Raw genomic sequence first — 23,536 nt, 5'->3', positions numbered from 1 at the left:
AGTAATTACATCTTCGCACATAGTTAACTTTGCTGGGAGTAATGATCATTGAGAGAACTGTTAAGCTATAAGTTGGTAGCACCGAATTTCAGTAGTTAATTTCTGAGATATTGTGAGATATTTGAAACATTCATAAGAATGAACATAATATATGAAAAGTGCTTTCAAGTATTCCTTATGTATTTTCTTACTCCACCTCTGTTTCTCATTATTTTATTTCAGCACTCCTTCCATTAGTATCAGAAATTGCTTTCACTGCAAACCCTCAACCAAATCAGGACGCAACTTTGTACAGTACCATAAGTATGTTCTTTTCGAGAGAGATAGTAGTACAGTGGTTCAGAGGGGAGAAAATAATCCAAAATAGTAAGAAATGTAGAATAAGCATGGAAGAATTTGCCAGTGAACAAGGACTGTTCAAGACAGCAAAACTAACCTTCACTCCCATCCCTGGTGATGATCAAGCCCTATACAGAATGAAAGTTGCTTATCCAAAGATAGCCATAACGCCTACTGAACGCAAGTTTCTACTTGATCTAAAAGGTAAGGGGTCATTTTCAGTTGTTTGCTTTACCTTACATATCAGATTCTTCTTACCTGATTATGCAATCTTAATATGTGCAAGAGAAATGTGGTGATGGGCTGGAAGAGATGACTGGGTATGAGACGTGAATTGGCTAGGATAGACTGGCAAATGATACTTAGAGGGTTGACAGTGGATAGGCAATGGCAGATATTTATAGATTACATGGATGAACTTCAACAATTGTACATCCCTGTCTGGAGTAAAAAAAAAGGGGAAGGTAGCTCAACCATGGCTAACAAGGTAAATTAGGGATAGTCTTAAATCCAAGGAAGAGGCATATAAATTGGTGAGAAAAAGCAGCAAACCTGAGGACTGGGAGAAATTTAGAATTCAGCAGAGGAGGACAAAGAGTCTAATTAGGAGGGGGAAAATAAAGTATGAGAGGAAGCTTGCTGGGAACATAAAAACTGACTGCAAAAGCTTCCATAGATATGTGAAGAGAAAAAGATTAGTGAAGACCAAAGTGGGTCCATTGCAGACAGAATCAGGTGAATTTATAATGGGGAACAAAGAAATGGCAGACCAATTGAACAAATACTTTGGATCTGTCTTCACTAAGGAAGACAAAAATAACCTTGCGGAAATACTAGGGGTTCGAGGGTGTAGTGAAAAGGAGGAACTGAAGGAAATCCTTATTAGTCAGGAAATTGTGTTAAGGAAATTGATGGGATTGAAGGCCGATAATTCCCCAGGGCCTGATAGGCTGCATCCCAGAGTACTTAAGGAAGAGGCCCTAGAAATAGTTGATGCATTGGTGATCATTTTCCAACATTCTATTGACTCTGGATCAGTTCCTATGGACTGGAGGGTAGCTAATGTAACACCACTTTTTAAAAAAGGAAGGAGCGAGAAAACGGGGAATTATAGACTGGTTAGGTGGTGGGGAAAATGTTGGAATCAATTATTAAAGATGAAATAGCAGCGCATTTGGAAAGCAGTGACAGGATTGGTCTAAGTCAGCATGGATTTATGAAAGGGAAATCATGCTTGACAAATCTTCTAGAATTTTTTGAGGATTTAACTAGTAGAGTGGACAAGGGAGAACTAGTGGCTGTGATGTATTTGAACTTTCAAAAGGCTTTTGACAAGGTCCCACACAGAGATTGGTGTGTAAAATTAAAGCACATGGTATTGGGGATAATGTACTGACATGGATAGAGAACTGGTTGGCAGACAGGAAGCAGAGAGTCGGAATAAACGGGTCCTTTTCAGAATGGCAGGCAGTGACTAGTGGGGTGCCACAGGGCTCAGTGCTGGGACCCCAGCTATTTACAATAAACATCAATGATTTTGATGAAGGAATTGAATGTAATATCTCCAAGTTTGCAGATGACACTAAGCTGGGTGGCAGTGTGAGCTGTGAGGAAGATGATAAGAGACTGCAGGGTGACTTGGACAGGTTAGGTGAGTGGGCAAATGCATGGCAGATGCAGTATAATGTGGATAAATGTGAGCTTATCCACTTTGGTGGCAAAAACAGGAAGACAGAATATTATCTGAATGGTGACAGAGTAGGAAAAGGGAACCTGGGTGTCATGGTACATCAGTCATTGAAGTTTGGCATGCAGGTACAGCAGGTGGTGAAGAAGGCAAATGGCATGTTGGCCTTCATAGCTAGAGGATTTGAGTATAGGAGCAGGGAGGTCTTAATGCAGTTGTACAGAGCCTTGGTGAGGCCACACCTGGAATATTGTGTTCAGTTTTGGTCCCCTAATCTGAGGAAGGACGTTTTTGCTATTAAGGGTGTACAGCGAAGGTTCACCAGATTGATTCCCGGGATGGCAGGACTGACATATGAGGAGAGACTGGATCAACTGGGCTTGTATCCACTGGAGTTTAGAAGAATGAGAGGGGATCTCATAAAAACACAAAATTCTGATGGGATTGGACAGGTTAGATGCAGGAAGAATGTTCCCGTGGCTGGGCAGTTCCAGAACCAGGGGTCACAGTCTAAGAATAAGGGGTAGGCCATTTAGGACCGAGATGAGGAGAAACTTCTTCATTCAGAGAATGGTTAAGCTGTGGAATTCTCTACTGCAGAAAGTTGTTGAGGCCAGTTCATTAGATATATTCAAAAGGGAGTTAGATATGGTCCTTATGGTCAAAGGGATCAAGGGGTATGGAGAGAAAACAGGGAAGGGGTACTGAAGTTGAATGATCAGCCATGATCTTATTGAATGGTGATGCTGCTCGAAGGGCTGAATGGCCTACTCCTGCACCTAATTTCTATGTTTCTATGTTTTTATGTTAGGGTCGATTTTATTAGCCCCCTCTCCTCCAGTATTGGTTAGAAGTAGTGCATCTGAAGTGTGTTATATCTGTCAAGGCTGAGCAACAGATTATTTTGGTGTTCTGGGCCATGAAAATGGCCCAGGTGCACCTCTGGCATAGGCTCAGCCCCAGCAGGGCCTTGAACTGGCAAAAAAAGTTGGTAACTGTTTACCTGGCAACCGTCCTTGGGGCCTCTAGCTGTTGATGGGGAGCCAGAAATCTCCAAGGCCTGAAGATCCAGTGAGTCACTGGTGGGTCCTTTACCTTAAGGAATCCTATGGCTTGCTGCTGGACCCCCATCAGGCTCTCTGAAATAGTCAGTAGGCCAGGAGCACTCCCTCCTATCTCATTTCCAAGTGAACTTTGTATAGTTACAGGCCCATCTCCGACATCTCTAATGGGTTTCAGGCACGGTAAAGGAATGTGATTGTGCATCTAACCCTGAAACTTCCACATGAAATGCTCCAGCACTAATTTCCTTCACCTCCATGAAGATAAAATACAAAACAAAAGCCTTAAAAAGAAAGCAGGATATATATAGTTTAGATATGAAGTGAAAATAGTAAAAAAAAAAGAGCAAATGGAGCTGGCAGAATGAGTGGGGGGAGGAAAGATGCAATTGGACAAGTAAGGTCATGTTAAACAATTTTTTAATAGCAAAAAATATATTTTGTAGTATAGAGTTAATCTCAAGTATTAAAACTACTTCCTGATGTATTCGCTTGATGGCCATGTAGGCAAAGGCACCGTCCAAGATAGCGCTAAGCCATAGAGACCAGAAGCTCCCAGGTTCAATTTCTGATCTGTGCTGAGTTTAACAACTGAGTCACTTCAATTGGACCATGGAGGGGGAAATCAGTTCGAGTTCTTGCTCCTGCTCACTATCCAGTGACTCTGATAGCGATTGTACATGTGCAGATATTGGGTATAGACATGACTAGGCTTGGACAGCGCGCCCTTCACATTTGTCGTTGTGCACTTGTGTAGAATAGTTGAATTACTGGAGGATGGTCAATGCTGTGGAACACTCTGCCACAATCGGCAGTGGCTTCAGAAGAGGAGGAAAGTAGCTATAGTCAAATGTTACACATAAACAGAAAATGCTGGAAATATTCAGCAGGTCAGGCAGCATCTGTGGAGAGAGAAACAGAGTTAGTGGTTTCAGATTGATGACTTAGTCGATTGTGGGTAGCTTTATTACTGCAATATGAACGTGTGAGCTAAAAATTTGTAAAAAGAGAAGGGATAACCATTCATGGCTAACTAAGGAAATAAGGGAGGTATCACATTCAAAACAATGTGGCCAAGACTAATGGGAGGCCAGAGGATTGGGAAATTTTTAAAAGCCATCAGAGAACGATTAAAAAAATGATTAAGAGAGGGAAAATAGATTATGAAAGTAAACTAGCATGAAATATAGAAACAGATAGTAAGAGTTTCTACAGGTACAAAAGGAAAAGAGTGGCTCAAGTAAATGTTGGTCCCCTGGAGAATGAGACTGGGGAATTAATAATGGAGAACAGGAAATGGCAGAGACATTGAACAAATATTTTGTATCGGTCTTCACGATAGAAGACACTTAAAACCATCCCAATAGTGGATTCTCAAGGGACTATAGGCAGGGAGGAGCATAATACAATCACTATCACCAATGAAGTAGTACTAGGTAAAATAATGGGACTAAAGGCGGACAAGTCACCTGGACCTGATGGCTTACATCCTAGGGTCTTAAGAGAAGTGGCTGCAGAGATAATGGATGCATTGGTTGTAATCTACCAAAATTCCCTGGATTCTGGGGCGGTTCCAGCAGATTGGAAAACCGCAAATGTAACACCCCTATTTAAAAAAGGAGACAGACAAAAAGCAGGAAACTATAGACCAGTTAGCCTAACATCTGTCATTGGGAAAATGCTGGAATCCATTATTAAGGAAGCAGTAGCGGGCCATTTGGAAGAGCATGATTCAATCAAGCAGAGTCAGCATGGATTTATGAAAGGTAAATCATGTTTGACAAATTTGCTGGTATTCTTTGAGGATGTAATGAGCAGGGTGGATAAGGGGGAACCAGTGGATGTGGTGTATTTGGATTTCCAGAAGGCATTCGATAAGGTGCCACATAAGAGGTTACTGCACAAGATAAAATTTCAAGAGGTTGGGGCTAATATATTAGCATGGATAGAGGATTGTTTAACTAACAGAAAACAGAGAGTTGGGATAAATGGGGCATTTTCCAGTTGGCAAACAGTGACTGGTGGGGTGCCGCAGGGGTCGGTGCTGGGTCCTCAACTATTTACAATCTATATTAATGAATTGGATGAAGGGACCGAGTGTAATGTAGTCAAATTTGCTGATAATACAAAGATGGTGGGAAAGCAAATTGTGAGGAGAATACAAAAAACCTGCAAAGGGATATAGACAGACTAATGAGTGGACAAAGATTTGACAGATGGAGTATAATGTGGGAAAATGTGAGGTTATCCACTTTGGAAAAAATAAGGGAAAAGCAAATTATAATTTAAATGGGGAAAATTGCAAAGTGCTGCAGTAGAGACACCTGGGGGGTCCTTGTGCATGAAACACTAAAAGTTAGTATGCAGGTACAGTAAGTAATCAGGAAGGCAAACGGAATGTTGGCCTTTATTACAAGGGGGATAGAGTATAAAAGCAGAGAAGTCCTGCTACAACTGTATAGGGTATTGGTGAAGCCACACGTGGAGTACTGCATGCAGTTTTGGTCTCCGTATTTAAGGAAGGATATACTTGCATTGGAGGCTGTTCAGAGAAGGCTCACTAGGTTGATTCTGGAGATGAGGGGGTTAACTGATGAGGATAGGTTGAGTAGGTTGGGCCTATACACATTGGAGTTCAGAAGAATGAGAGGTTATCTTATTGGAACATAAGATAATGAGGGGGCTCGACAAGGTGGATGCAGAGAGGATATTTCCACTCATAGGGGAAGCTAAAACTAGGGGGCATAGTCTCAGAGTAAGGGACCGCCCATTTAAAACTGAGACGAGGAGGAATTTGTTCTCTGAGGGTTGTAAATCTATTGAATTCTGTGTCCTAGAGAGCTGTGGAGGCTGGGTCATTGAATATATTTAAGGCGGAGATAGACCGATTTTTGAGCAATAAGGGAGTAAAGGGTTATGGGGAACAGGCAGGAAAGTGGAACTGAGTCCATGATCAGATCAGCCGTGATCTTATTGAATGACGGAGCAGACTTGAGGGGCCAAATGGCCTACTCCAGCTCCTATTTCTTATGTTCTTAAAAAACAATGGTTGGTCCCGGAGAGTCTGAAATTCCTGAGTTGCTGCTAATCTAAGGGTTAATAATCTGATTCCAGTGGAAAAAAAAACATATTAATGTTGTGTATCTGTAAAGCATGCACTCCCATGTTCCGCCACCAAGGAGCGTATCCCCTGAAGTCCCAAGGGATCCCAGCATCCCTTGGGAGCACTGTATATAAGCCGGCCCCTAAGGCCTGTTCCTCACTCTGGAGTGTCTTAATAAAGACTGAGGTCACTGTTACTTTAACCTCCCTCAGTGCAGTCTCATCTGTGTTAGGAACACAAAAACTGGCAACGAGTATACGAATCCAACCAAAGATGCAGCAAAATGTGGGAATCCTGGAGAAGTTCTTTGAGGGTGAGGACTGGGAAGCCTATGTCGAACGGCTAGACCAGTACTTTGTAGGCAACGAGCTGGATGGGGAAGGAGAGCGGTCCACCTCACGGTCTGCGGGGCACCGACGTACAGCCTCATGAAGAATCTTCTGGCTCCGGTGAAACCCACAGATAAGTCGTATGAGAATCTGTGTACACTGGTTCGGGAACATATTAACCCGAGGGAGAGTGTGCTGATGCCGAGGCATTGGTTCTACAAGTGCCAGTGATCTGAAGGTCAGGAAGTGGTGAGCTACGTCGCCGAGCTAAGGCGACTTGCAGGACAATGTGACTTTGATGGCTACCTGGAGCAGATCCTCAGAGACTTTTTTGTACTGGGCATTGGCCACGAGACCATCCTACGAAAACTTTGGACTGTAGAGACACCGACCCTCAGTAAGGCCATTGCGATAGCACAAGCGTTTATGTCCACCAGTGATAACACCAAACAAATCTCTTAGCACACAAGTGCTCGCAATGTTCATAAATTAACTGGAACTGTGTTTGCGAGCAGAAATGTACAGGGCAGAAACCATGAGTCTGCAACTGCCAGTCGGCCTCAGGTGACCCAGATGACTCAGAATCCGCAACAAAGGATGAATTCAAGGCAATTCACACCTTGTTGGCGTTGGGGAGGCTTCCATTCAGCCTATTCATGCCACTTCAAAGGGTATGTTTGCACGAGCTGTGGAACAATGGGGCATCTCCAACGAGCTTGCAGACAAGCTGCAAGCTCTGCAAAACCTGCTAACCACCACGTGGCAGAGGAAGATAAGTCCATGGTGGATCAAAGCAATTTCGAGTGTCAGAGAGAGGAGGCAGATGCTGAAGTACACTGGGTGCACACATTTTCGACGAAATGTCCACCTATAATGCTAAATGTAAAATTGAATGGCTTACCCGTAGTTATGGAACTGGACAATGGCACTAGCCAATCCATCACGAGATGTTTGAGAGACGGTGGTGCAACAAGGCATTCAGACCAGCCCTGAGTCCCATCCACGCGAAACTGAGAACGTACACCAAAGAGCTCATCACTGTCCTGGGCAGCGCCATGGTCAAGGTCACCTACGAGGGCACGGTGCACGAACTGCCACTCTGGATTGTCCCGGGTGATGGCCCCACACTGCTTGGAAGGAGCTGGCTGGGCAAAATCCGCTGGAACTGGGATGACATCCGAGCGCTATCACATGTCGATGAGGCCTCATGTACCCAGGTTCTTAGCAAATTTCCTTCCCTTTTTGAGCCAGGCATTGGAAACTTTTCCGGGGTGAAGGTGCAGATCCACTTGGTCCCAGAGGCACGACCCATTCACCACAAGACGCGAGCGGTACCTCACATGATGAGGGAGAGAGTGGAAATCGAGCAGGACAGGCTGCAACGCGAGGGCATCATTTCCCCAGTGGAATTCAGCGAGTGGGCCAGCCCGATTGTTCCAGTACTCAAAAGCGATGGCACAGTCAGGATTTGTGGTGATTATAAAGCAACTATTAATCGTTTCTTGCTATAGGACCAATACCCACTACCTAAGGCAGATGACCTATTTGCGATGCTGGCAGGAGGCAAGACGTTCACCAAGCTCAACCTGACTTCGACCTACATGACGCAGGAGCTGGAGGAGTCTTCGAAGGGCCTCACCTGCATCAACACGCACAAGGGACTGTTCATCTACAACAGATGCCCGTTTGGAATTCGGTCAGCTGCAGCGATCTTCCAGAGACACATGGAGAGCCTACTCAAGTCGGTACCATGCACGGTGGTTTTTCAGGATGACATATTGGTCACGGGTCAGGTCACTGTCGAGCACCTACAAAACGTGGAGGAGGTCCTCCAGTGATTGGATCGCATAGGGCTGCGGCTGAAGAGGTTGAAATGCGTCTTCATGGCAAGAGAAGTGGAGTTTATGGGGAGAAAGATCGCGGCGGACGGCATTCGGCCCACAGACGCCAAGACAGAGGCTATCAGAAACGTGCCCAGGCCACAGAACGTCATGGAGCTGCGGTCGTTTCTGGGACTCCTCAACTATTTTGGTAACATGCTACCGGGGTTAAGCACCCTCATAGAGCCCCTACATGTGTTATTGCGTAAAGGTGAGAACTGGGTATGGGAAAAAAAAAACAAGTATTTGCTTTTGAGAAAGCCAGAAACATTTTATGCTCCAACAAGCTGCTTGTATTGTATAACCCGTGTAAAAAGACTTGTGCTAGCATGTGATGCGTCATCGTACGGAGTCGGGTGTGTATTACAACAAGTTAACGTTGTGGGGAAGTTGCAACCTTTCACCTATGCCTCCAGGAGCTTGTCTAAGGCCGAGAGGACCTACAGCATGATTGAGAAAGAGGCATTAGCGTGTGTGTTCGGGGTAAAGAAAATGTATCAGTACCTGTTTGGCCTCAAATTTGAGCTGGAAACCCCTCATATCCCTGTTCGCTGAAAACAAGGGGATAAATACTAATGCCTCAGCCCGCATATAAAGGTGGGCACTCGCGCTATCAGCGTATAACTATATCATCGCCACAGGCCAGGCACCGAGAACTGTGTGGATGCTCTCAGTCGGCTACCATTGCCCACCACGGGGGTTTAACTGCCGCAGCCTGCAAACTTGTTGATGGTGGCGCAGCCCGCAGACTTGTTGATGGTCATTGAAGTGTTTGAAAATGATAAATCACCTGTCACGGCCTGCCAGATTAGGACTTGGACCAAGATCCTCTGCTGTCCCTAGTAAAAAACTGTGTACTGTATGGGAGCTGGGCCAGCATCCCCGTTGAAATGCAAGAGCTAATCAAGCCGTTCCAGCAGCGACAAGACAAGCTGTCCATTCAGGCAGACTGCCTGTTGTAGGGTAACCACGTAGTGCTACCAAAAAAGGGCAGGGAGACGTTCATCTCAGATCTCCACAGCCCACACCCAGGTATAATAATGATGAAAGCGATAGCCAGATTCCACGTGTGGTGGCCCGGTATCGACTCTGACTTAGAGTCCTGTGTACGGCAATGCAGCCTGTGTGCTCAGTTGAGCAACCCGCCCAGAGATGCACCACTAAATTTGTGGTCCTGGCCCTCCAGACCATGGTCGAGGATCCATGTCGACCATGCGGGCCCGTTTCTCAGTAAAATGTTCCTGGTGGTGGTGGATGCTTTTTCAAAATGGATTGAATGTGAAATAATGTCGGGAAGCACCTCCACTGCCACCATTGAAAGCCTGAGGGCCATGTTTGCCACCACGGCCTGCCTAACATACTGGTCAGTGACAGCGGGCCATGTTTCACCAGTGCCGAATTTAAAGAATTCATGACCCACAATGGGATCAAACATGTCACCTCGGCCCCGTTTAAACCAGCCTCCAATGGGCAGACAGAGTGGGCAGTACAAACAATCAAACAGAGCCTTAAACGAGTCACAGAAGGCTCACTCCAAACCTGCCTGTCCTGAGTACTGCTCAGCTACTGCACGAGACCCCAGTCGCTCACAGGGGTGCCCCCGGCTGAGCTACTCATGAAAAGAACACTTAAAACCAGACTCTTGCTGGTTCACCCCAACCTGCATGATCAGGTAGAGAGCAGGCGGCAGCAACAAAATGTAAACGATGGTCGCGCCACTGTGTCACGGGAAATTGATCTGAATGACCCTGTGTATGTGCTAAACTATGGACATGGTCCCAAGTGGATCGCGGGCAAGATGATAGCTAAAGAAGGGAATAGGGTGTTTGTAGTCAAACTAGACAATGGACAAATTTGCAGAAAGCACCTGGACTAAGCGAGGCTGCGGTTCACAGACTGCCCTGAACAACCCACAGCAGACACCACCTTTTGTCGAGCCCACAATACACACCCAAATGATCAATGACACTGCCCCGGACCAGGAAATTGAACCCATCATGCCCAACAGCCCAGCAAGGCCAGGCTCACCCTGCAGCCCTGGAGGGCCAACAACACGCCAGCCCAGCGAGGCACAGCCAACACACCAGAACAGACATTTGTACTGAGGTGGTCCACCAGGGAAAGAAAGGCTCCCGACCGCCTCACCTTGTAAATAGTTTTCACTTTGACTTTGTGGGGGAGTGATGTTGTGTATCTGTAAAGCATGCACTCCCATGTTCCGCCACCAGGGAACGCATCCCCTGAAGTTCCAAGGATCCCAGCATCCCTTGGGAGCACTGTATATAAGCCGGCCCCTGAGGCCTGTTCCTCACTCTGGAGTGTCTTAATAAAGACTGAGGTCACTGTTACTTTAACCTCCCTGTGTGCAGTCTCATCTGTGTTAGGAACACACTAATTAATTTGAGTGTAATTGTAAGAATTACAAAGTAAAAGCAGTGGTGAAAGGATGTCCGGTAGAAACGTACTTTTAAAAGAAATGTGTTCTAAGTTAATACATAAATTAATTAATTTATTGCATGGCTAAACTTGTCTTTCTACTTCATTTCAGGAGCCCCTCCTGTTGTACCTAATATCATATGCTGTTCAGACCTGACACAAGGAGAGGAGGTGACTTTAAGCTGTAATATATGTGCATATTTTCCAAAAGATATTAAGGTAGAATGGTACAGAGGAGAGGCAATAATTGAGTCAAATGACAAATGTGGAGTGACTATAGAAGAATCTATCGAGGACACATATTTCAAGTTCGCAGAATTAACTTTCACTGCAAGTGCCGATGATGATCAAATGGAATACAAGATTAAAGTCACGCGGACAAGTTCAAACACATCACCTACAGAACGCAGTTTCCTGCTTCAGTTTTGATGGTAATTTAAACTTTTCACTTGATCGCAATACATTAAAATATATAGATATTGTAGGTGTCAATTTTTGGGGGATCCATAAGTAGATCTTATTATAAAGGCTTACTTTAGAATATGCACATAGTTTAATTTGTAAAGGTGAATTATTTCAAACAATGAAGGGTGGTGTAATTATCTTGAATTGTAATTTTTATGAGTATCAATGGGCCCAAGTTTCCACAAGAAAAAAAACGGGCGCCCCTCCGAGCTGGGCGCCCGTTTTTCGCGCCTAAAACGGTGCCTAAAAAAAATCCTCGGTATTCTCCACCTACTTACAGGTCCTCTGACCCTCGGCGCAGACAGCACGAGCTGTGGGGGGGTGGAGCCAGGTCCCGGCGCTAAAAACAGTGCCGGGACCTCTGCACATGCGCGCTACAGTCGGCACGCAAGTGCAGTAGCTCCAGGCGCCGAACTGTGTGGGAGGGGCCCAAAGCACGCAGCCCCTAGCCCTGGCCCAATGGCCTCACTGGGGCTGCGTGAATGAGGCTCCTCCCACGGCCAGCTCCTGCTCCCCGCCCGACCAGACCCGACACTCGCTGCCCTCCACCCCCCCGCCAACCAGACCCGACCCGACACCCGCTCCGACCCGACACCCGCTCCGACCCGACACCCGCTCCCCCCGACCCGAGACCCGCTCCCCCCGACCCGAGACCCGCTCCCCCCCTCCCCGCACCGACCCGAGACCCGCTCCCCCCGACCCGAGACCCGCTCCCCCCGACCCGAGACCCGCTCCCCCCGACCCGACACCCGCTCCCCCCCCCCGGACCCGACACCCGAGACCCGAGACCCGCTCCCCCCCCACCCCGCGCCGACCCGAGACCCGCTCTCCCCCCCCCCCCCCCCGCCCCAACCCGAGACCCGACCCCCGCTCCCCCCCCACCCCGACCCGAGTCCCGCTCCCGCCCCCCCCCGACTGACCCGTCCCGCGCTCCTGTTCCCCGACCCGACGCCCCGTCTCTCTCTCCCTCCCCCCCTCTCTCTCCCTCCCCCCCTCTCTCTCTCTCCCCCCTCTCTTTCCCTCTCCCTCCCCCCCTCTCTCTCCCTCCCCCCCTCTCTCTCCCTCCTCCCCTCTCTCTCCCTCTCTCTCCCTCCTCCCCTCTCTCTCCCTCTCCCTCCCCCCCTCTCTCTCTCTCCCTCTCCCCCTCTCTCTCTCCCTCTCTCTCTCTCTCCCTCTCCCTTCCCCTTCCCTTCCCCCCCTCCCCATCCCCCTCCACTCCCTCCCCTCCACTCCCTCCCCTCCCCCTCCCCTCCCCCTCCCCTCTCTCTCTCCCTCCCCTCTCTCTCTCTCTCCCTCCCCCCTCTCTCTCTCTCTCCCTCCCCTCTCTCTCTCTCCCTCCCCTCTCTCTCTCTCCCTCCCCTCTCTCTCTCCCCCCCCTCTCTCCCTCCCTCCCCCCCCCCTCTCTCTCTCTCTCTCTCTCCCCCCCCCTCTCTCTCTCTCTCTCTCTCCCTCTCCCGCTCAGCGGCACGAACGGCTGCAGCATTCTCCCTGGCTGAAGCACTTTCACACAGGTAGGAAGATGGTTTATTTAATCTTTTCTTGGCTTATAAATGTTTATTCAGGTTGGATTTATTTGTATAATATTTGTAGAAGTATAAATAAGGATTTATTGTCGAATTTAATGAGTTCCCTCTCCCCCCCCCACCTCGTTCTGGACGCCTAATTTGTAACCTGTGCCTGATTTTTTAATGTGTAGGACAGGTTTTTTCAGTTCTACAAAAATCTTCACTGACTCCATTCTACTTTAGTTTGGAGTACATTTTCACTGTGGAAACTTTCAAATCAGGCGTCAGTGGCCGGACACGTCCCCTTTTGAAGAAAAAATTCTGTTCTAAAGTAGAACTGTTCTACCTGACTGGAACTGCAGAAAAAAAAATGTGGAGAATTGCGATTTCTAAAATAGTCCGTTCTCCACCAGTTGCTCCTAAAAATCAGGCGCGAATCATGTGGAAACTTGGGCCCAAAATTTGGAAGACAAACAGTTCTAAAATTACGTGTTGAAAAAATGTAATTTCAACAATTTCAATACCATGAAACTTTGTTATCAGCTCTGCTGGCAATTTTTCAACTAACATTGCTACACACAGCTTTATTTTCTCAACGTATGAACCTTACAGGTTCTACAGCGCCCAATAATTAAGCAAAAATTACTTGTGCGTTTTTGGGGTTGGATGAAGTTGGAGCTGTAAGGTGCCTAGTTATCGAAGTATGTGGTAGCTGTGGCTGCCTTGATTATTATAGCTTTAATTAAAACATTGAAAATTGTCAACTCTCTCTATTATACTTAAAAACAGTAACTGGAATTTTACTGGTGCTCAGAGGACTGGATCAGTGCGGGTCAGCTGTTGGATTTGAAATGATTGATAGCGGGTCGGGAATCTTTACCAGGTTTTGGGTCTGTCAATGCTGAACAGACCCGATGCAGTGGTGGGGAGGCAATTTAGTTGATTAAGACATTGTTGAAAGGCTATTAAACACAATTTTGAAGTCACCTTACCATTTTTCCAGGTTTTCTACGAGACTGCCGCTGCTCTGGGATCACATCAGGTAAGAACATCAAGAGTTGTAACAACATGAATTCATTTCATTATCTGACAGCTGCAAATGTGCTATAAAAGCTTCAATCTCACAGCTGTTCACATTCCAAGATCAGAACCTTTTGCTTACTGCATTTAGAGGACAGATTGACCTTTATGCATGTTGCAAGTCTTTGGAGCAATCTCTCTATCCAGTGTCACCTCATTGGAACAACCTCTCTCACCATTGACAGATCACTTCTGTCATCTCTACTTCACCTGCCATTTATTACATTAGCATCAGTGCCCTTGAAACTATCTCACCTTGGTCCTCAGAATCCAACAATGATCAGCACCAAAACCAGCAGCACCTGGCACACCAGCAGCACCAACATCAATACTGGCTTTCCCCACATGCTGTGGAGTTTTAATTCCACAGCGTGCGTCTTTTTTTTCTCTAGTAGGCTCCCCGCCCGGAAGCCAGCCTGACTGACAGGCTTGGCTCCCTGGCAAGCAGGCAATGCTCTGGAGGAGGCGACAACCCCAGGAGCAGATAGGGAGTCTGCGTGGGTGGGGGTCGAAGGGAGAGGGGGTCAGGTTCGGGGAGGGGGGTGGGTGGGCGAGTGTCAGATCCTGGCTGCAGGGGGAAGGGTAGGGGGACTGATTGTTTCCTGACGGTGTGCGATTTCCGATCCCATGAGGGGTTCGATCCCCAATGCCGAGGGTGGTCCAATACGGGACGGGCGAGGGGAGAGGTTCATTGGATGGTGGGGCTCTGATGGTTGGGGATGGGTCTGACAGCAGGCAGGGAAATGGGTAAGCTTGGTGGGCCTGGAGGAAGCACTCCTGCTTCTCTTGGTCCATGAGCAGTACTGTAAAGGCCCTTACCTTTTCCACACAGCAGTCCTCGCCTCCCTTTCAGCGGCCAGATCTCCCGAGGTTCAGGAAACGTGGCTGGCCAGAATTAAACCTGGACGATAGGTTAAATCTGAGCATACAGCCTCATTAGAATATTTAAATGGCCAACCAGCTTCCTGGCCGTCTGCCCCCAGTTCGGCCTCTGTCCAAGCCAGAGGCGGGTGCGTTAGGGTCGGGTTTGAGATTTTAAAAATGTTAATGTCCGATCCAACCCCAACCCACCTGTTTTTTGGATTAAAATTACAGGCATGTGTCTGCTTCCAGCATCCTGCCTCCTCCCCTCATACATTTAGAATGGCAGATATTCTCAAAAATATAACTTCCCAACTGTTTTGTAGTTTTAAGTTTCTCTTTACCAGTATCTATGCACAAACAGCAAAGTTATTTGAACCTTTCCTCTTTGCCAGGAGTGTAAAACAGTAAGTGAAAGCCTATCTCAGCGAACCCATGTTTAAAGTGTGCCAAAATGAACCTCCCAACTCAGTTTCCGGTTCCCCACATGCGAATGTGAAATGGATCCTGTGATGTGGAATCTCAAGGCAAAAGAAGACAAATCTACTGAATCTTTCAGACTGGCCCCCTCACTGCACTGGTTCCCTGCTATTTAAGGCCACTATTGTGCTCGGGCTAAGGGTCCACATTGCCTGTCACAGCCCCTAGCCCCCCATTTTAGCCAGCATCGAATGTCTTTCCCCTCCCGTTTCTTGGACATGGCTGCTCGCCACCCTTGGTCATGCGGCTGTTATTGGTCAAAACTTCGACTGTAGCTGGCCATCGGGCTGTTCAATGCTGCTTCTCGCTGACTGGCTGCCGCTACTGGTCTAGCAGCTCAATCTGGGCTGCTTGCACTGATGTCTCTTATTGGATCTTAGCATCTTACTATTGCCCTTATTTCCTGCGCTCCACCTTATTGCCACTCTGTCTTCCGCTTTCACCGAGAGATTATACTTGATCTTGATGCTCCTATAAAAATACAAATACAATTTCCATTCAAGAGCAAGACTGTTGCTGGTAAGGGTAAGCATTCCAGCCATTACCAATACCAGGATCATAGTACAGGTTGAACCTCCCTTATCTGGCACTCCCTTATCCGGCACTGCCCCTCATCCGGCACCATTCCCGGCCGCCGGGTGGCGCATGCGCAGAACTCCGACATGAACAAATTGAATTGAAGTCCTTCCTCGCTGCCAACTCCCACAATCGCTGGCCTGACCCCGCGATCCACCGCCCCCCCCCCCACGATCTCTCTGCCGCACTCCCAGCCCTAAGCTAGCCAGCCCCGATATCCCCTTGCTCTGTACCTGTACCATCCAGGTTAACGTGACCTCCCCTCGTCCGGCAAAATCCTTTATCTAGCACAGGCCAGGTCCCGAGGGTGTCGGAAAAGAGAGGTTTAACCTATACATTCTCTTTTTAAGAAATATGTATGGGCAGCTAAAATAATGCAGCCTTGCCAATCCCATATTTGCATAGGAAAGCATACGTGTGAATTTTTAATTCTTGCTTAATTTTCCCCGTGCATGTCCCTTTGCATTCAGCAAATGGAATGTTCTATTTCAGGCACCAGACACAGAAATTACAATACAGAAATAGACCGTATGGCCCACCCAATTTGTGTTGGTGTTTGTCCTACAGCTGAGTAATCGTCCTAATTCCATGTGTCTGCCGTGTTCTCATATCTCGTTATTTCCTTTTCATTCAGCCCCTTATCTAACCTATTCTTAAATGTTGAGAACTTTTCTGCTTCATTTCACTATCACTGGTAGTGCATTGCACACATTCACAACGCTTTGTGTAAAAATGTTACTCCTGCACTCTGTTCTATATCTTTTATTTTTTCCACCAGTATGCATTTACTGACAGTGAATTTTATCTGCCAATTTTTTGCCCATTCCAATCCCTTATCAATATCCCCTTGCAGCTTCCTTTGATCCTCAGAATGATTTACAAATGCTTCCTATTTTAGTATAATTTGCAGATTTAGACGCCACTCCCTCTCGCCTTTTATCCAAATCAATAATGTACACAGTGAATAGAAGCATCGCCAGAAGGAAGTCCTGTGGGGAAACTACTAAGCAGTTCCAACCACTCTGAAAGACTGTCCTTATCTCGTGTCTCTGTTTCCTCCCTTCTAACCAGTTTTTAAGCCGATTTCAGACTCTTGAATCTTCTCCTGTGTAATAAATTTAGACTGAATGTTTTAAAATATCCTTTTGCTTTAGATTCCGGAAAAGTACATTTTGATGTTAAAGGCTGGAAGAACAAACAGTTACTTTGGATCCGAGGGAGCTGCTGCTAACTTTGTTAATAGCAACATATAACACTTGTGTTGAGGATGGAAAAACTAACTTGTTTAACAATAACCATGGAAACTTAATTATGTTTTTGAGAATAGTGATGAATTTTGTACTCGTTGAGGAAAATGGGAAATGGAGTATCTTTCTAATAGTCTTCACTGTTTATTGAATCAAGCATCTTCGTTTTGGTGCAGCATGTAAAATATGCAGAATTAAGCTATTGTCACAGTGTCCCAACAATGTGCACTGATCACAGCTTCCGAAGAACACAACTTAATGCATCAGTTACCTTTCCTTGTGACAGTTAAAGTGACAGTTTAGCGCAAAAATGTGACAACTTTCTACTGTGGACTTGAAGCATTAGCAACTGGGGTTAAGATCACCGAGATTCATTTAATTTCCAATTCTTCTAGTCCGCAGAAAAAAATGTCATCCCATTAGTCGGGCTTAGATTTGAATCCAGGACCCAGAAATGGAAGGACAATGCTAAGCTCATTTTGTCTTCCAGTCATGTTTAATTTTTTTCCTCCAAAATACTGTTCCATGTCGCTGTGCAAAATAGAGATAAGTGGTAAGCCCTTTACTGTCATTGGGAGTGATTTTTCCTCAAAGGCAGTTGCAGAGCTTTGTTTTGATGGCAACCCTTTGAATACCATTCTGGCCTTACACTAATGCTGCCAAGAACAATCCTGTGTTGCAAATCTGATTCGTTAAATAGTTAGATAACATTCACTTTCATTGATAATTAATACTGAAGAATTGAGGCTCTAACAACCATTTTGCACCTTGATGATTTGACCCATCAACCATTGGTTATTTATTTATTTTCATTCATTATTAGGATTTGGGCATCAGCAACAAGCATTTATTGCCCTTGAGAAAAAACACTGTACTTTTTTTTTTAATAGCGCTTTAGTACAACTGAGTGGCTTGCTGGGCCATTTGCAAGTCAACTACACAGTGGGGTCTGGAGTCACATAGGCCAGACTGGGTAAGGATGTCAAATTTCCTTCCCTAAATGACATTAGCAAACCAGATGGGTTTTATATGACAATCTGGTAGTTTCATGATCACCATTACTGATACTAGCTTTTTAATTTTAGATTTATTTAATTAACTGAATGTAAATTCCCCTGCTGCCATGGTGGGATTTGAACTAACGTCTCTGAATCATTAGTCCAGGCCTGTTGATTACTAGTCCCAGTAACATAACCACTATGCTACCATTCCCTTAATAATAGCTTCTCATGAGTCCACAATTCTGTAGATTCAGTGGTTGGACATTGTTACACCTTGTGTGGAATAAAAAATTCTTAGAATTAAATAAAATTTTTCTTTCTATATTACACTGGAAAACAAGTTATACATTTTTAGGCATTTGGTTTATTTCAGATTTATTTTAATCTAAAATTCTGAGCAACTTCATAACCCATATTTCCATAACTCATATTTGTTCCACCATTTTGTTTTATAGCTTTTGTCCCTATTAGGATATGAAGGCATGTTTTATTGGTCATTTATTTGTGAAATATGTAAATATTTTGTAACTAATCTGAATGCAGTTTTGTGACTGATGAAATTGTAATTGCTCCAGAATTGCATATTGCTAAATAATCTTTTTATAATGTATTCTGTTTATCCTTGGAGTCCATAGTACTTGAAATTGTTGCTGAACTTGTGTTAAGAACATGTGTTGTTGAGGTTATCCTGCACTGCAGAATGACAAGTATTAGTGATGTTTTGTTTTAAAGGGAATTAACATATTTTTGCAATTTTGTAGTAAGCAATCACAAGTGTAAAGTATGAAATATTGTGTACAACAGGCTGAAAACTCCATGTTTGGCGGGGTGGGGGGTGGGTGAGTGGGGGGCTCACACGAAAAGAACAGCATCCTTTTCAGATAATGGCACTGAGCTGATACATCCCAGAATCCTGTTAGCTCTTCCTTGCTAGAGGCTATTCAGAAATACCAAAAAGGGAGAAGAAGAAAGATAGAGAAAAGCACTTAAGAAAGAGAAGGAAAATACTTTGGCCCAGATTTTGCGATCAGCAGCGAAGGAATGATGCTCGCTGTTCATTACACTTACAGCTGCCCATAGATATTTTTGAGCTTTTGAGTGGCAATTTACAGCCATTGGGAGTCTGATACAGCGTGGCGTACTCTACAGGAAAGCTGGGACCTGCGTGACCGGGGCAAGCAACAGCCCCGTGATCGGACCCCTGCAAACCCCCCTGCCCTGCGATCTATCCCATCCCCCACTAGACCTACCTGCAATCAGGCCAACTCAGCTGCAGCCTTTTACTGTAGGAGATTCCATCCGGCAGACCTCTAGCCTGTCAATCAGGAAAAATGTCTTTCCTCAGAGAGTGGTTAGAATGTGGAACTCGCTACCAGTGGTTGAGGCAAATAGCTTGGCTGCTTTCAAAAGGAAGCTAGATGAGCACATGAGATAAAGATAACAGAAAGATACGTTGAAAGGCTGAGATGAGTAGATAGACTTGTGTGGAGTATAAACACCAGCACAGACTGGTTGGGCTGAATGGCCTATTTCTATGCCATATATTTCTATGCAATTCTATGTAATATATGCTCATTTTATATTTGAGGTATTTGACCCCAGTTCAATAGGGGAAAAAGCAATGATTGTTCGGAATGCCATTCCAGAGATACAAATCTGTGGAACCGACAATCTCTAATGAGGAACTCTGCATAGAATGGCACTGATATCAACCTAAGAAATTGTGGAGTTGGTGCAAACTAATGCTAATAAATGTGTAACACTGAATAGTAATAGAGAACTTGTGTATTCGGGGAAGTGGGGGGTGGGGTATGATCTAGGTGTTCTTTGCGATTTGTATAGCCATGACCTATGTGGGACTAACTGGAACGAACGACAGCGGTGTAGCTGGTATTTGTTAAATCCCACTTTTACGTGAGGCACTGATATCGGAAAGATTTGACTGAAAGAGCCCTGATGTGAGTGACAACGCTGACACACTGCTGTGTGTGCGCAGCTCAGACATCAATGGTGCCCATCACCTTGATGCCAGTTAAAGTTTACATTGATTGATGTCAAGTTGTATTTAACCTTTTCATGGTAAGGAATCACCAGTGTATAACGGTCCAGCTATCTGGGACAATGCACTACAAGGTTATGTTCAATAACAAAAGTTTAATACCAACATTGGTCTGAAATCATAAGTAACACAGTCAATAACACCCAACCCCTGCCCACACCCCACTTTTTCCACCATTGACATAAATCACATGTTCAACATGTCCAGCAACACAGAATAAAAAAGGCAAAGCAGTAGCGTGGTCCCCAGCCCCCATACATTGCAGCAAATTGTATACACCCAGATGGAGATGTAACACAGCTATCACCTGCGCACATGCACCTCACTTTCCTTCCCCCCTCTCCTTCTCCCCACCTCTACCCCTTCTCCTCCTCGCTCCATGGCGCCTGGCCGAGGAGCTCCTCAGGCGGTGCCTCACTGGGGGAGATGAAGACAGATGCGTTGGATGGATGGGTACAGGAGCGGGGAGTGCTGAGGGGGCAACATTCTCTGATGCAGAAGCAGGATCTTGGTCCTTGCTCTCATCTGTCATTTGCAGTGGTGGTGCGGAACGTAGGGGTGGAATTGCACGCTCGAGGACCACTGGGAGGCCTGTGGCAGCAGTGTTCCTGGCTATTGCATCCAGGGACTCCGCCATGAGTGGAATATACTCAGTCATGGTGGCCAGGTGTCGGGATATGCCCCCCAAAGCTTCGATGAGCTGGTCACCAATGTCTATTGTCCTCCTGGACAACTGTACCATCTCTCCACTGTCAGACCTGCCACATCCACGAGGCCTCCACTGGGTCAGCGCCGTCCTGTGGATAAATGGGATGCCCTGTGGCGAGGTACTTGGGACCGGTACCTCCAGAGAGGAGCTGGGAATGACCAGAGGACCATTAGATGGCCTTGGGGTGGAATGGGTTCTGGAGCATGGCGATGCAGGTTCTAAGAAGTCCACGCTCTCATCCGTCGAGAACAGACCCAGCGGATTGACAGACGACAATCGGAGCTCCTCAGCACCAGATATAGTAGGATCGTCCACCGACTTGCTGCCCCGCACCCCCACCTTCTGGCCTCTTTGGCCTTGCCTGGAGCCGCGCTGCTGGCTGAGCTGCAAGACACAAATGAGGTTATTAGAGGAGAAGGGGGTGCTGGGGTGACAAGGTGAATCCAGCGCTACACACAGCATATACACAACAAAGCACCAGCGCTCTCAAAATCACCGCAGACATCACATTTCATGACCATCAACACATCGTGCATTGCAATGATTTTCATTAGGCCAGCATTATTTCTATGACACTTTTAGAAATCACCTATCATATAGGATTGTTCGGATATGAGTTGGTGTGGCATCTATTGACTTTACATCACGCAATGATGCAAGCTTTATTTACGTGGCATCACTTCAGGATCTGCAGATGCATCACACGACAGAAGGTCATCGAGATTTAACGCTACTGCCCATTTCATATCGCTCACGGTAACGCCGATTTTCAAAAATGTAAACTAGGTGTTTTGAGAATGGGTGAGAAGCCGGCGATCAGAAAACCCTTTTTTACCGCCCACGCCCATTTTTGGGCAATAAGCGCAAACGTGGAGGTTCTAGCCCTATAATTTTAGGTAGCAAAGACGATAAGCTGCAACAAAGTGTGGGAGGGGTGCAAAACGCATTCTCTGGCCTGTATTTCAGGCCTGGGGTATTTTAAGTTCAGGGCCTCATTTAAATGCCACTGTCAGCAGCTTTCTGGTAAGTGAAGGGGAAAAGATTACGAGAGGATCTTGCGGGAGCGAAGGGGGTGAGGAATCTGGGTCAGTGAAGACCACAACTTTTCCTGTGGGGCCTAGAGAACCATCCTGCTCCTCCTGGTTCTGTACAGAAAATTATTTTACTTGCCTGGAGGGCCCCTTCACCCGTCTCACCAGCTGATGCCCTGCTTCAGCCCAGTGGGAGAGCCATGGCGAGTTCCTCGCTCAGGCCCTGATTAAAAATACATTGCGGATCCTGTTGACATATTGGAACCACGATTTGCATAAATTCATGGGGCTCCACCTAATTTAGGTGAGCAGCTCATCCACCTGTAGAGTAATGTTGGTGACTGCAGGAAAAGGTTTGGTTCTGAGCAGGTAAGTTAACCTGCTCATTTTTCACTGGTGATAAGTTTGTGGTTTCTCTGCTCTCGACTTGCCCGCTGGAACATCTGGCTCTTCAAAAGCGGTACCACAACCCTTCTGGTGACTGTCATAGTTTACCACTTCCCACTGATGGTCAAAAAAAAAATCACTCTTGCTTCTGCGTTCCCTGTCATCTATGTCTCCCTTACTCTCCGGTCAATGCTGAAAGTGTCTCTCTTTCCCCATTCCTCTCTTTCTCCTCTCTTCCTATTCCTTATTCTCTTATTACCTTTTTAATAACTGTGCTCTCCCATGATCTTGTCAGGCTATCTTACTGAAGAATCATAGCACATTGATCAGTATTTTATTCCTGTTCTTCAGTGTTGATGAAACTAGCTCATGCTGGTGTGTTAATTCGGAATATTAGATTATATCAGAATGTGCGAAAATCTGTCCGGGGGTGAAGTTCCTCGTCTACTCTGTCGTACTTCCAGCGCTCGAACAGCATAGAATCGATTTACCAAATGAGGAAACTCGGGTGGAAACGATTTCCACTGTATGTGTGCCTTTAAATTGCTGCTCCCGAGTTTCCACGGGCTAGAATTTCCAAAAAATCTGCCAGTGCCGGATTGCCGCCCAAAATAAGCGAAGATTTAAAAATTACCATGGACGAAAAATTCCACAAAAAAAGGGAAAAATTATGCCCAGCGAAAAAAAATGGACTTTACACCCCGATTCTCGACGGAAAACGCAATCCTGGGCTGATTGGGCGGTTCTTAAACAAAATGGGCGGTAATTACTAAAATTTAGACCGAGGCTGCGGATTGGGCCGAGGAGGGGGAGAAAACACAAAAAATATTTTATCCAAAAAATATTAAATAAAAAATCAGGAAACATTCTCAGGACCTTTTTCAACTTAATCACTGTAAAAAAATTTTAAAATAATTATTAAAAACCTTACCATTTTTTGTAGGGCTACTTACTGACCGCTGCTTCTCGTGGCCGTTTATTTTCTACTTACCTACGGGTTACCGCTGAGTCAAAACTCCGACGATGGCGGTTTTTGGACGATGCACGGCGGCAGTCCGCTCTCCAGCGGTATTTCGAAACCCCCGGCGGAACTCTTTATGGAAATTTTCGCCGACCTGGTTGTTCGCCCAAACCGACCAACACCGCCGAGAAACCAGGCAGAGATGCCGTGCAAATTCTAGCCCTATGATCCGCTTACTGAGCGCCCACAGTGCTCATTTGCAGACCAGCACCTGTCAGCACCAATGTACACTCTGGGCCAGCTGGCACTCAGATAAAAATGGTAATAACCGAGCCTGCC

At 46.1% G+C, this 23,536-nt stretch overlaps 1 protein-coding gene across 1 annotated transcript in view; it reads left to right on the top strand.

The window, feature by feature from the left end:
- LOC139280252 (CD276 antigen-like) overlaps positions 1 to 18,850 on the top strand; it is a 54,853-nt gene extending 36,003 nt beyond the window's left edge. The window contains exons 8-11 of the mRNA XM_070899888.1: positions 223 to 543; positions 10,948 to 11,266; positions 13,809 to 13,847; positions 16,957 to 18,850. Of these exons, the coding sequence (XP_070755989.1) occupies positions 223 to 543; positions 10,948 to 11,264 (638 nt within the window). The 3' untranslated portion in view covers positions 11,265 to 11,266; positions 13,809 to 13,847; positions 16,957 to 18,850. The remainder of the gene's footprint in view (positions 1 to 222; positions 544 to 10,947; positions 11,267 to 13,808; positions 13,848 to 16,956) is intronic.
- The last annotated feature ends 4,686 nt before the right edge of the window (positions 18,851 to 23,536 follow it).

Source organism: Pristiophorus japonicus, chromosome 14, assembly GCF_044704955.1.
Source record: "Pristiophorus japonicus isolate sPriJap1 chromosome 14, sPriJap1.hap1, whole genome shotgun sequence".
In the NCBI taxonomy this organism is placed as follows: Eukaryota; Metazoa; Chordata; class Chondrichthyes; family Pristiophoridae; genus Pristiophorus; species Pristiophorus japonicus.
This window is presented reverse-complemented; position numbering and strand designations above follow the sequence as displayed.